We start from the raw sequence: 14,499 nt of genomic DNA on the forward strand, positions 1-14,499 counted from the left end.
GCTCCAAGCTGGGGCAGGGGCTAGATTGTGGGAGGGGGTGAGGGCTCCAGCTGGGGATATGGGGCCAGGGATGAAGGGTTTGGGGTGCTGGAGGGGGCTTAGGCTGGGGCAGAGGAGTGGGATGTGGGGAGCAAGCTCTGGGAGGGAACTTGGGTGCGGGAGGGGATTCGGGGTGTGGGCTCTGGGCATTGCTTACCTCAGGCAACTCCCGGGATGTGGCGACATGTCCCTCTGGCTACTAGGCAGAGGTGTGGCCAGGTAACTCCGCACGCTGCCCTTGCCAGCAGGCGCACTGCCTCCATAGCTCTCATTGGTTGCAGTTTCCGGCCAATGGGAGCTGCAGAGCTGGCGCACGGGGTGGAGGCAGCACACGGTGCCTCCCTGGCCACCCGTGCACCTAGGGACTGGAGGGACATGCTGGCAGCTTCTGCGAGCTGCATGGAGACAGGTAGGGAACCTGCCTTAACCCCGCTATGCCACCAACCAGACTTCTAATGGCCTGGTCAGCTTTAGAGGTTTATATTGAATAATGTTGTATTTTGGAGATCTGGAGATTAACAGCTATTATCATCACACCTGTACAAACCACAGCATTACACATCACTGTGAGGGAGGGTAAGATTGCCACGAGGGAGGTGAAAGTGTTGCCATAGCAAACCAAGGCAAATCCAAACTGTGCCCTAGGCTCCTCTCTTTAAACTCCTTTGTTTGTCAAACAATTACATAAAATTGAAAAGAATGAAAATTTAATAATTATGTAACAATCATTCAGCGTAACAAGACCATAGAGAACTATGAGAGTCCAAAAAGGTGTTAGATTTATTGTTACTACACAAATTACCTTTAAAACCAAAGCAAATTATTAGGCTATTAGTATAATACATGACATATGAAGTATAAGTACTGCAGATTAATACTATATTATGAAAATCTGCATATTGGTAGGTTTTTTGAGACTGTTTAATATTGCACATTATATAGAACAGTGTGGAAATACAATACCTCTGTTATAGTGAACACTTTTAATTTGTACACCCTGCTGGAGTTAGAAAGCATGCTTATTAAGCTATTGTCTTGATTAGCAGAGACTCAAAGAAATACATTGTACTGGGAGAGAATCACATTCATTTATTTAATTCTTTATAATATGCTTATTTTAAAAACAATCCAACTATTTAAATGACTATAATAATGTCAGACTGACTTCCTGGGCAAAGAAGCAGAGAAGTAGTGTGCAGTGAATAAAGGTTTACACCATACCTTCCATCCTTTTTCTAGCCTCAGAAATGAGGAAGCTTTGGCGCTTTAAGGTTTGCGCACGCACACCCTTCCCCCCCCCGCCCGCCCCCATGGGCCTGAGGGCGGGATCTTTGTGACTGATTGATTGGGTGTACAGGAGGTGTAGCATAAGTTTGTTGGTTCCCATGCATCCCAGGGGAAGGCTTTCTTTGCTAGGAAGAAAAGCCGCCTCCTCCCTATGACATTACGGTAGGACTGGTTTGGCGGGCCTTGCTTGCTTGCTTGCTTCTGCTAGCCATTTGTTTGGAGCTGGGAAGGAAATTTTCCCTCACAGGGTGGGGTTATTTCAATTCCCCACAGCAGCCCAAGTTTGCCAGGTGCCCAGGGCAGTTGCTCTTTCCATAGAAAGAACTTGGGGAATGGGGACGGGGCTCCTATGTCTGGCTTAGTGAGGAGAAAAATCTCTCTTCCCCTTGGCCTTAACGCTGGTAAAAGAGGAGAGCAATGGGGTCCCAGGAACAGTGCTGGAACAGGTTGACCAGGTGGCTGGCTGGCAGTGGCCCTCCACCAGGTGGAACAGATTACAAAGAAAGGATGAATTATTGCTGGATAGTTGCAAGGTGTGTTAAACCGCATTTCTGGTGTCTTGTATTTCTTTCTGTGGTGTCTTAAGACAATAGGAAGTTTACATTAGCAAGCACAGTTCACACTAGTGTATTACTGTTGATAGGCTTGCAAAAAACATCAAGTGTGTCACTTGAGTGGACTAGGGCCATGTCTACATTTACTGGGGATCGATGCTGCTGCGATCGATGCAGTAGGGGTTGTTTTAGCGGGTCTAGTGAAGACCCTCTAAATCGACTGCAGAGCACTCTCTGGTCGACTCTGGTACTCCACCGGAACGAGAGGCGTAAGATAAGTCGACGGGAGAGCATTACCCATTGACGCAGCGCGGTATAGACACCGCAGTAAGTCAGTCTAATCTACATCGACTAGTAGTGTAACTTAGGTCGATTTAACCCAATAGTGTAGGCAACGTGTGCATTTTAGCTGATCTTAGTTACTGAAATATATGACACTGTTTCTGTTTTCTGACAGTTGTACAAGTTCAGCATTTGTAGTGTTGCATTTGAGGAGTGCAGCATTCATCATGGTGATGATTAACAAAAAAAGAGTATAGTAACTCTCTCGCATAAGTTGTTTCGATCTTACGTCCCTGCTCCATTACAGAACATGCTTGTTTGAAGTTGCGCAATGCTCCGCTATAATGTCGTTTTCCCACCTGCTTTGTCCACAGCTGGGAGCCCCCCATAAGCTCCCCTATGCCCCCCACAGTGCCTCCCACCCGCCGACGGACCCTGTGGATCAGCACCTTCCCCCTGCTCCCCCCACCTCCTGCCCACAGCAATTAGCTGGTTTGCAGCATTCAGGAGGCTGGGGGGAGAGGGGAGGAGCGAGGACACGGCATGCAGGCTCCCCCTCCCTCCTCTGCCTCCTGAATGCTGCAAACCAGCTGATTGCCACGGGCAGGAGGTGGGGGGAGGGAAGGCACTGATCCGTGGGGTCCACGGGGGGGAGGGGGAGGGGAGTTGGCAGCCTGTTTAATACCTGTATTATATTGCTTGTTTAAAATTGTTTAAAATGCATATAATGCCTTTTGTCTGGCAAAAAGTTTTTTCCCTGGAACCTAACCCCCCATTTACATTAATTCTTATGGGGAAATTAGATTTGCTTAACACTGTTTCGCTTAAAGTCTCATTTTTCAGGAACATAACTACAACATTAAGTGAGGAGTTACTGTACTGTTTTCATTTTATCAAGAAGTATGAAAGATTAAGAAGTACCTCACATGATGAATAGTTAAATATATTTGAATATTAGGGCTTAACTACACAAACAATTAGTTTGCAGTGGGGGTGTGTGTGTGAATCTAATAGACACTAATATGCCAGAGTTTAAATGTTCGTGTGGACCCTGCTTATGTGCATTAACAATTTGTTAATGGTCTTTATTCTAATCCTCTAGATTGGACTAGATCAACTGAACTGTTTAATGTGCATCAGCAAGGTCTGTATCAAGGTGGGCAAACTTTTTGGCCCAAGGGCCACATGGGGGGTTGCGAAACTGTATGGAGGGCCAGGTAGGGAAGACTGTGCCTCCCCAAACAGCCTGTCCCCTGCCCCCTTCCACTTCTTGCCCCCTCAAGCCCCCACCCATCCAACCTCCCTGCTCCTTGTCCCCTAACCACCACCCCCAGGACGCCACCCCCTATCTAACCGCCCCTGCTCCTTGTCCCCTGACCGCCCCCTTCCGGGACCCTCTGCCCCATCCAACCCCCCCTTCTCCCTGTCCTCTGATTTCCTCGACCCCTATCCACACCCTGCCCCCTGAAAGGCCCCCCGGGACTCCCACAGCTATCCAACCCCCCCGTCCCCTGACTCTCCCCCAGAACCTCTGTCCCATTCAACCACCCCCCGCTCCATGTCCCCTGACTGCCTCCCCAGGACTTTCTGCTCCTTATCCAACCCACCCACTACCTGCCCCCTTACTATGCCAGTCAGAGCAGCAGGAGCTCGCAGCCCCACCACCCAGAGCGCTGGCGGCATGGCGCGCTGAGACCAGGGGGGAGAGGGGAAAGCAGGGGAGGGGTTGGGGGCTAGCCTCCCTTTCCGGGAGCTCAAGGGCTGGGCAGGACGGTCTTGCGGGCCGGATGTGGCCCGCAGGCCGTAGTTTGCCCACCTCTGGTCTATATGGACAGTTAGGGCGCTGCAGGGTAGATTCACACCCCAACTTGCCGTGAACTTAATGTTCATGTAGACAAGCCTTTAGTATTGGTTCAATATATTTGATATTTTTAAAGCAGAGTGGAAAGTAATCAGTATAACTATCAGTTATAGTGGATGTCCAGTGTCTCAAATAAAATAACTTTACAGAAACTCAACTTGGGCACTACATGTAGGCTCAAATATACCAGTGATAATGATCAAACTAATTTGCAGTTATATTTTGCATTTATTTCTAGTAATGTGATTTTATCTATCATACTTTCAGGTTCAGGGAAATGGGAACTTTTTTCCTTTAATTTGATTCTGCTATATTGTTACTGAACTATGTGACAATCCCAGAAGATATAATATCATCCATATTGTGCTCATTGGTTTATCTGGATTTTTGCATTAAGTTGGAGTTCCTGTTGTTTAGAGGTCAGATTGTGTTGTGACTTTCTGCTTTAGACAGACGTCAGCTAGGACTGCAGTTGAAACCAGGGAATTTATTAACCCCCTGTTTCCTGACTATTGATAAGTTACAGGGCTGAATAGTTCTTGCATATTTTGGCTATGATATTTGAAATTAGTTCAGTCCAAACTCTTATTCTTATAAATGGTGTAGCTTTGAATACATTTATTATATGGTGCACTGAATAATGTTACACTGGAAAATGAGATCCCTTCTAAACCCCGTTTTTTCATATGCTCACAACTTTTCAAAATGTTCATCTTTTGGGCTGAAATGTTCAGTGTGTAGTTGATCTTGGAAAAAACAAATGCCTATTGCTGAACCTGCTCAGGAGCATTTTTTTTTTTTTAGTGAATTATAAGTTTCATTTTTAATTCTCTCTGCCTTTCTATGTAAGCAAAGGCATGAGTCCTCATTGAAAATTCTATCCATGCCCAGTTTCAGATTTGTGCCAGTTTTGCTGTAACCCTGTTTATAAAAGGTGCGGTTAGAATTTCATGGGGAAAGTGAGGGGGTTTTTTGTTTTTAATTTGTTTTTCTGAGTGTTCTGCTCAAAAATGGCTGAAGGAAATTTGGTCAAGTTTTCAGAAAAATTGTTTTTGGGTTGAGATTAAACCATGGAAAAGTTCAGCCCTAATGGTGAATATTCTGGAAAGTTCCCAGGGCATAAAAACAGGGCTCTATTGGAAACTGTTTTCCAACCATTAGGCCTTAACTATGTGTTTAGCTTTATGCACTGTGAGTAATACCATTGATGTCAATGGAACAACTCGGTGTGTACAGTTAAATACAGACACAAGTCTTTGTAGAATTGGGGTCTCACCAATGGCAACTGTAATAAATTATTTTTCTTAACAGAATTATTGGGTCACTTCAGGAAACAAATGGTATTAGCTTTTATTACTTGCAGCATTCGAAACTTCAAAAGTAAAGCTGATTGTCAAGTTATGACCTTTTCTCATTATCTCAGTGTATCTTTGTTTATGAAGTTGGCTTGATCATCAGAAGAATTCAGTACCCATAGGTTCTGGGGAAGCCAATGAGAACTGCAGGTAGTTAATACCTGTGAAAATCAGGCCAGGTATATGCAGAGGGCACGTCACAGTTTATAGTGACCTATAAGGCTGCCTGTCTGTACAGAAAGATCAAGGGGTTGTGAAACTAGCAATGGAGATTGTATGTATAGTCTGATTCAGTTTTCCAGACTTTTTAAAATTGTATTTGTATTGTCTTGGGTTTTCCTCAGGCAAGAGAAGTGATAAATTTCATGCAAATTTGGCCACAGTCTCTTGTTAATTTCAGTGGCTTCAGCTGTGAAGTCCCTATTGCTTCCCCTCCAGCTTTGCCAAAAAGAATCAGTATCACTATGCCAAAGATATAATTTGAATGGAATGGAAAAGCTTAAGTGGTTAGCTTTTTATTAGATAGCTGTGAAATAATTCAAGTCCTTTACTGTACAATGCTTTAGGAGAGGGTAGTAGTCAGATAACAGTAATTGTAAAGATTTTAGTCATTATTTGTAGCTGTCAATTCATATTTTAAGTAGGTAACTTAAATACAGACCAGAAACTAATAATATGTATTGATGGCATAAACTTTATTATTTTCAAGAGTTTGAAATTTCTGCTTTAGGTCTGATCCTGCAGCTCCTGCTACTCAGGAGATAAATCTCATTGATATTGTGGCAGAAGTGGATTCTTATGCAGTGATCTTCAAAGGAGCCTATCGGAGTTAGGCACCCAGTTTCCTCAGGTGTCTTTGAAAAATCTCAACCTTAATGTTTTAGACAGTTTTTGAGTTTTCAATTGCTGGTAGGTAAAACCAGATAAGACATTAAATAAACCCCAGGGAGTGTTTTGATTTTTATTCCTGTTGAATGCTTGTTTTCCTAACTTTTTTTTCTTCTGTTTCTCTAGAACTTTCTTATACAAGAGGCTAAACATTAATTAAAATTTGCAGAATGAAAAGATGGCGCAGGCACTGCTGGTACCACCGGGACCTGACAGCTTCTTCTACTTCACTAGAGAGTCTCTTGCAGCTATTGAACAACGTGTCACTGAAGAAAAGGCTAATTGTCTCAAAGAAGACCATAAAGATGATGATGTCAGTGAAGAAAATGGCCCAAAGCCAAACAGTGGCCTGGAGGCAGGCAAAACACTGCCATTTATTTATGGCGACATACCTCCGGGAATGGTGTCCGAGCCCTTGGAGGACCTGGACCCATATTACATCAATAAAAAGGTAGCTGTTTACTAAGCCTATTCTTATGCCGTACCTGTTGAATTTAATGCACTATTAGACTTTAAAACCCGTAGCATGGGAGTGGCCAACTTGGCAGCCTCAATGAAAATTGTGTACGCCCTGTGATGTCACAGACACAAACTGATTTTTGTGGCCACAGTATGAATTTATTTGTAAATGTTCCGGTTTTGGTAGGATACACTGCTTTTCAGTGATTGCCATATATTCCTCAGAGTTCTTGCCATTGCATTCTGAGTTGGGGACAGGGAGTGGTTTGCCTTCCTGCTTATTGCTTCCTGCTCCCTGTTCCTGTGTGTTTCCTGGACTCAGTGTTCCAGTTAGTGTGTGCACACATAGTGTTGGGTATATGCAGCCACTCAGGGCCTGCTGCTACATACCTAGCATTTGGACAGTTATACTGTTTGTTGTTCAGGCTGTTGCTGACTTATCTGGTTCATGGTAAATACCATCGGCGTGGACTCCGTGGACGCTCTGGGGCTTGAGCACCCACGGGAAAAAATTGGTGGGTGCACCCACCGGCAGCCAAGCTCTCTTTCCCACCCCAGCTCACCTCTGCCTCCTCCCCTCAGCGCACTGCATCCCCACTTCTCTTCCCAGCACTTGCCGCCGTGAAACAGCTGTTTCGTGGCATAACAAGCTGTGGGAGGGAGGGGAAGGAGTGGGAGCATAGCATGCTCAGAGGAGAAGGCAGGGAAGAGGTGGGGCCAGGACGGGGATTTGGGGAAGGGGTCCAGTAGGGGCAGGGAGGGGATGGAGTTGGGGCGGGAACTTTGGGGAAGGGGTTGGAATGGGGGTGGGGCAGGAATGGAATCGGGCGGGGAGCAGGGGGGATCGAGCACCCACCGGCACCAGAAGAAGTTGGCGCCTAATTACATGTTTTGATTGACCACTTACCTGCATGTTTTCCTTCAATTTCCTTGTGTTTTGGGATGGCTGTTCTGGGGTGCACCAGCGTGTAATTTTATGGCAACTAATGCTTCTATTCTGCACCCTATGCTGCCTATACGTTGTTTGGCTGTTGACTGGAGATACTTAATTTGGAACATTTCCAAATAATGTGCAGATCCTGCAATTTTCCACTGCTTAGGCTGTGATGACATTGATATTTATGATGGATTCCCAGATCGCAAGTCCTTCTTTGATATGGCTGTGCAGAGTCTCGACACATATTTTGAGACTGGAGATTCTGTTCTGCTAAAGAGGAAAATGTTTTTTGATGGTCGACAGCAGCCCAACAAAACTGTATGTGAGTTTGCATGTTTGCAGTGATTGACCTAGGTCTGTGAATTTGTGGATGGTATGATGATCATGCTCAGGGATATTTTTGTGATTGGTGTAGCAAATGACCAGTTGGGCAAATGGTTACTGGCTGAAGATGCTAGAATTCTAACTTTTGATCCCATGGTTGTTAAGAGTGAGGCATTTGAGAGGGCTCAAGATGAAAGGGGTTCTGTGTCTCAGACTGCTGCTACCTTTTTGTCTACTCTTAAACCATCAGCCACTCCTACTTCTGTCTTCCAGAATCATATGACACACGTACTTCTGCCCTACAGCTTTGACAACGAAAGTTGACAGCTCCTCATTGTTTCCACTATAGTAGTATGGATCACTTGGCCAATTTCCTTGCCTGTCTAGGTAGAACTGCTATGTGCTGGTCTTGTGGGAAGGAAGGATCCTTGACATTAGTGTGATGTTGTACACTGTTTCAGAGTGATCTGAGACCTCAAGTGCATACTGTGAATGTGAAGTCACATTAAATCACCTTTACCAGGGACTCTGATATTTTCTTTATGATCTTCTCATATGGCAAGGTGCTACAGCTGATATCCTGTATTGTAGAAATTAATGGTACACTGCTGAAGTACATGGTGGATAAAGGTATTGAGATTATGAACTAACCCAAAGGGGAGAACACTTATCTGGACATTAGCCTGACTACAATTATTCTAAAAGCTTGGAAATGTGTATGTTTTACAGACAGTGGGTGAAGATGTAAGCTCTGGGCTCTACAAAGGCCTAGCCTTGACTTCAAAATTTTACATTGTTAAAGGCAGGGCTACAGATGCTGTATCCCTTTCTATTCTGGCTGACATAACAACAGGTTAGGTGTCCTGTGATCTCTTCTTGCAGCTTGGTGTTATGCATAAATTAACACAGGACACCTAACCTGTGGTTATGTCAGCCAGAATAGAAAGGGATACCCAGAAGATTGTTCAGAGACCCAATGATTTATTTAATGGTAATAAGTATCAGAGGGCTAGCTGTGTTAGTCTGGATCTGTAAAAAGCAACAAAGAGTCCTGTGGCACCTTGTAGACTAACAGATGTATTGGAGCATAAGCTTGTGGGTGAATACCCACTTCATCAGACGCATGTTTCCTGGTTCCTGATCCCTGGACTCAGTGTTCCAGTTAATGTGTGTACACATAGTGTTGGGTATATGCAGCTACTCAGGGCCTGCTGCTACATACCTAGCATGCATCCGATGAAGTGGGTATTCACCCACGAAAGCTCATGCTCCAAAACATCTGTTAGTCTGTTAGTCTATAAGGTGCCACAGGACTCTTTGCTGCTCATACCTAGCATTGGCGCATAAGCTTTTGTGGGTGAATACCCACTTCGTCAGACGCATGGTAATAGTGTTTTGTCCATGGGATATGTGTATTCTCTGCAGGTGGATTCAAACACAAAGCCCTTTGCACTGCCTGCATGTTGTGCATTTCCTGCACTTGTGGACAAGATGTGAGCAGAACTGCAGCTCATGAAAGATAATGGTATCATTTGGGAGATAGAAGGGCTCACAGACTGTAGCTTACCCACGTGATCATATACAAAAAAAAATGGTGACACTTGAAGTGCACAGATTTTAGGGTACTTAATAAGTATGTGAAACATGAATAGTTTCAATTGCTAGCCTTCAAAGAGATGACATGCTGTTTTTTTGTTGTGTTGGATTACCAATCCGATTATTGGCAGATATCTGTGGCTGAAAGTTCGTAGTGGTTATTGACTTTCAGCATGCCATTTGGGAGGTATCAATGACTCCTTTTTGGCTTAGTCTCTGCCCCTAAGGTATTTCAGAGAGTGGTTTCTCAGTTCCTTGATAATATCCAGGGTGCATATTGATATTTGGATGACACTGTTGTCTTTCCAAAGACCTTTCCTGAGCATAACGCTATTCTGGATCAGGTGCTAACTCAACTCCAGTAAGCTGGCAAAAAGCTGAATGTGGTCTAGTGCAGTTTTGCAAAAGATCCTGTAGCATTTCTAAGCATTCTCTGTCAGCCAATGGTATGAAACTGACACGTGAAAGGCTACAAGTTGTTGTTTCGCTACCATTACCCACTGATCATAGCAGTTTGTTTGTTCCTTGCCCTGGGAGACCTCCTCTCCTCCATTTTAGTATCTTTGCCAAGCTGCTGTGGAATTTAACAGGACCAGGGACAATTCTTTTGGACTAAAGAAGCAAAGCTAAGTTTTGAAACCCTGCATCAAGCCTTCTGTGGGATCCAATCCCATGCTTATTTTGATCCATGGAAATCCGTAATGATTCAGACTGATGCATGTAATTGGTGTCTGGTGCAGTTGTGCTCTAGGAGGCATGGCTGGTTATATTGCATCCTATACTCTCATCCCGATGGAAACAAAGTATTCCCAGATTGATCTAAAATTCTTGGCTATGGCTTTTGCTATTGTATGCTTCAAAGTCAACTTAGTGGGAAGACATTTCACTGTGTGCCTATTTTGGGCCTCTGTTATAAACCATTGACCTGTTGAGTGTAAGACTGCTGCCGTGGTTTATTCAGTTGCAGCGGTATGACTTTGATTTGGTACACATCAAATACAGGTATAACTTACATGCCTACGCTCTTGGAAGAAATTCTCCTGGTTTGGCACCCTCATATGCAGAAACAGCAGAGTACACTATATGCTTTTTACTGAAATATATGCCAATTGACTTAAGGCAGACTGCTTGACCCCACTCTTCAAGATGCTGAACTGTGCAAGGTACAAGTGGACTGGATGGATCCAGTCCTTAAGAACATTTTGTCTATATTCTATAAAAATTTGTTCTGAGCCCTTGTTAAAGACGTGCTGCTTGACATGCAGAGGAGCCTCGGAGATCATCCCAGCAGCATTGCAACAAACAGGCCTGGATGTGGCTCGTTAAGGACACTTGGGAGTTACAAAGATGAAGGAACTTCTGCATAGTTATTCTTGGTGGGCAAGGCTGCATTCATATATAGATTGTTCTGTGAAGGCATGCTTAGCTTGCACAATGCATAGAACTACTGGCTCCTTTGTAACTGATAGTCATAGACAGACTATGGGAGAGAACTGAAGTGTATGTTATAGGCTGCTCAATTGGACTGTGTGGCACTGTTGATCATTATAAGCTATTACTCATGTTACCCCTTTGCAGTCATAATTTCACAAGATGCCTCAAAGGAGCTCATTTCTTTCCTAACCACTTTATTTACGATGTTTCAGATAAGGGGGACACTTTTTGTATCAAGAGAATTTGAAGGTTTTTCTGACAGGTATTGGTACAGTGCATTATAAATCTGCTGTGTACTATTCTTAAGGAAGTGAGATAGTGGAGAGACTGCATGGGACTCTGAAGTAGTATGTAGATGGCATACTGGAAGAACGTCAAGATACATCCTTCCCTGTTGCACTGTGTCATGGTTTAGAGCATGTTCAGAGTACGCCTCATGAAAGTATTGGAGAAACCCCATTCTACTGACTCTTCCGTTGACCTGTGACAACCAAGTTGTCTATGCTGATGAAAGAGGTTCATCCCATTCCTTCGCCATTCTCAAAGCTGATTCATGTAATTAGGAAATATGGAAGTCTCAGAGAGCATATCCATGCAAGACTCCATGCATTCTGTCCTGGAGAAGAAGTGTCTCTTAGGCAAGGATCTGGAAGTGTTTTAGATATTTACGACGTGATCTTGTGGGCTGCAGGGTATAGAGCATGGTGAGTGTATTTACCATAGGGAGAACATATTCTTAACCAGCAAGATATTAAATTAAGGGGAGGGGAGGCAGCATTATATTCCTGCTTATTGCTTCCTGGTTCCTGTTCTTGTTTGTTTCCTAGTTCCTGCTCCCTGAACTTAGTGTTCCTGTTCCTGTGCATGTGTGTTCATGCATAGAATTGCGGGGGAGTGGCAATATAAGTGAAAGAAAATGTAGAATCAAATGAAGTAAAAATCTTAAGTGAATCCACATGTTCCATAGAATCTCTATGGATAATAATTTCATGCTCTAATAAGAATATAACATTAGGGATCTATTATCGACCACCTGACCAGGATAGTGATAGTGACGATGAAATGCTAAGGGAAATTAGAGAGGCTATCAAAATAAAGAACTCAATAATAGTGGGAGATTTCAATTATCCCCATATTAACTGGGAACACGTCACCTCAGGAAGAAATGCAGAGACAAAATTTCTCGATGCTTTAAATGACTACTTCTTGGAGCAGCTGGTACGGGAATCCACAAGGGGAGAGACAACTCTTGATTTAGTCCTGAGTTGAGCACAGGAGCTGGTCCAGGAGGTAACTATAACAGGACCACTTGGAAATAGTGACCATAATATAACAACATTTAACATCCCTGTGGTGAGAAGAACACCTCAACAGCCCAACACTGTGGTATTTAATTTCAGAAAGGGGAACTATGCAAAAATGAGGGGGTTTGTTAAACAGGAATTAAAAGGTACACTGACTAAAGTGAAATCCCTGCAAGCTGCATGGGCACTTTTTAAAGACCCCATAATAGAGGCCCAACTTAATGTATACCCCAAATTAAAAAAACACAGTAAAAGAACTAAAAAAGAGCCACCATGGCTTAACAACCATTTAAAAGAAGCAGTGAGAGATAAAAATGTATCTTTTAAAAAGTGAAAGTCAGATCCTAGTGAGGTAAATAGAAAGGAACATAAACACTGCCAAATTAAGTGTAAAAATGTAATAAGAAAAGCCAAAGAGGAGTTTGAAGAAAGGCGAGCCAGAAACTCAAAAGATAATGACAAAATGTTTTTTAAGTACATCAGAAGCAGGAAGCCTGCTAAACAACCAGTGGGGCCCCTGGATGATCAAGATACAAAAGGAGCGCTTAAAGACGATAAAGTCATTGTGGAGAAACTAAATGGGTTCTTTGCTTCAGTCTTCATGGCTGAGGATGTTAGGGAGATTCCCAAACCTGAGCCGGCTTTTGTAGGTGACACATCTGAGGAACTGTCACAGATTGAGGTGTCACTAGTGGAGATTTTGGAATTAATTGATAAACTTAACAGTAACAAGTCACCAGGACCAGATGTCATTCACCCAAGAGTTCTGAAAGAACTCAAATGTGAAGTTGTGGAACTATTAACTTTGATTTGTAACCTGTCCTTTAAATTGGCTTCTGTACCCAATGACTGGAAGATAGCTAATGTAACACCAATATTTAGAAAGGGCTCTAGAGGTGATCCCAGCAATTCAGACTGGTAAGTCTAACGTCACTACTAGGCAAATTACTCGAAACAATAGTAAAGAATAAAATTGTTAGACACATAGAAGAACATAAAAGCAGCAAAGAGTCCTGTGGCACCTTATAGACTAACAGACGTATCGGAGCATGAGCTTTCATGGGTGAATGCCCACTTCGTCGGATGCATGTGTCATTCACCCACGAAAGCTCATGCTCCAATACGTCTGTTAGTCTATAAGGTGCCACAGGACTCTTTGCTGCTTTTACAGATCCAGACCAACACAGCTACCCCTCTGATAATAGAAGAACATAAATTTGTTGGGCAAAAGTCAACATGGTTTCTGTAAAGGGAAATCGTGTCTTACTAATCTATTAGAGTTCTTTGAAGGGGTCAACAAACATGTGGACAAGGGGCTCCAGTGGACATAGTGTACTTAGATTTCCAGAAAGCCTTTGACAAAGTCCCTCACCAAAGGCTCTTACGTAAATTAAGTTGTCATGGGATAAGAGGAAGATCCTTTCATGGACTGAGAACTGGTTTAAAGACAGGGAACAAAGGGTAGGAATAAATGGTAAATTTTCAGAATGGAGAGGGGTAACTAGTGGTGTCCCCCAAGGGTCAGTCCTAGGACCAATCCTATTCAACCTATTCATAAATGATCTGAAGAAAGGGGTAAAAAGTGAGGTGGCAAAGTTTGCAGATGATACTAAACTGCTCAAGATAGTTAAGACCAAAGCAGACTGTGAAGAACTTCAAAAAGATCTCACAAAATTAAGTGATTGGGCAACAAAATGGCAAATGAAATTTAATGTGGATAAATGTAAAGTAATGCACACTGGAAAAAATAACCCCAACTATACATACAATATGATGGGGGCTAATTTAGCTACAACAAATTAGGAAAAAGATCTTGGAGTCATCTTGGATAGTTCTCTGAAGACGTTCATGCAGTGTGCAGCGATGGTCAGAAAAACAAACAGGATGTTAGGAATCATTAAGAAGGGGATAGAAAATAAGATGGAGAATATCTTATTGCCCTTATATAAATCAGTGGTACGCCCACATCTTGAATACTGCATACAGATGTGGTCTCCTTATCTCAAAAAAGATACACTGGCATTCCGAGAATGGCAACTAAAATTATTAGGGGTTTGGAATGGGTGCCATATGAGGAGAGATTAAAGAGGCTAGGACTTTTCAGCTCGGAAAAGAGGAAACTAAAATAAAATCATGAGTGATGTAGAGAAAGTAAATAAGGAAAAGTTATTTTTGTTCC

At 43.2% G+C, this 14,499-nt stretch overlaps 1 protein-coding gene across 11 annotated transcripts in view; it reads left to right on the forward strand.

Moving 5' to 3' along the window:
- LOC120374780 (sodium channel protein type 2 subunit alpha-like) overlaps window positions 1-14,499 on the forward strand; it is a 243,300-nt gene that overhangs the window by 55,570 nt on the left and 173,231 nt on the right. For 6 of the 11 annotated variants that reach the window (XR_005586242.1, XR_005586239.1, XR_005586240.1 and 3 more), the window contains exons 3-4: window positions 6,109-6,287; window positions 6,393-6,717. Coding sequence is in view for 7 of the 11 variants with exons in the window: in XM_039494998.1 (XP_039350932.1) it covers window positions 6,445-6,717 (273 nt within the window). In the remaining 4 variants the exon portion in view is untranslated. The remainder of the gene's footprint in view (window positions 1-6,108; window positions 6,288-6,392; window positions 6,718-14,499) is intronic. The other 5 variants (XM_039495004.1, XM_039495005.1, XM_039495000.1 and 2 more) reach the window with 2 other exon arrangements.

This window comes from Mauremys reevesii, linkage group 11 (genome assembly GCF_016161935.1).
Source record: "Mauremys reevesii isolate NIE-2019 linkage group 11, ASM1616193v1, whole genome shotgun sequence".
Classification (NCBI taxonomy): domain Eukaryota; kingdom Metazoa; phylum Chordata; order Testudines; family Geoemydidae; genus Mauremys; species Mauremys reevesii.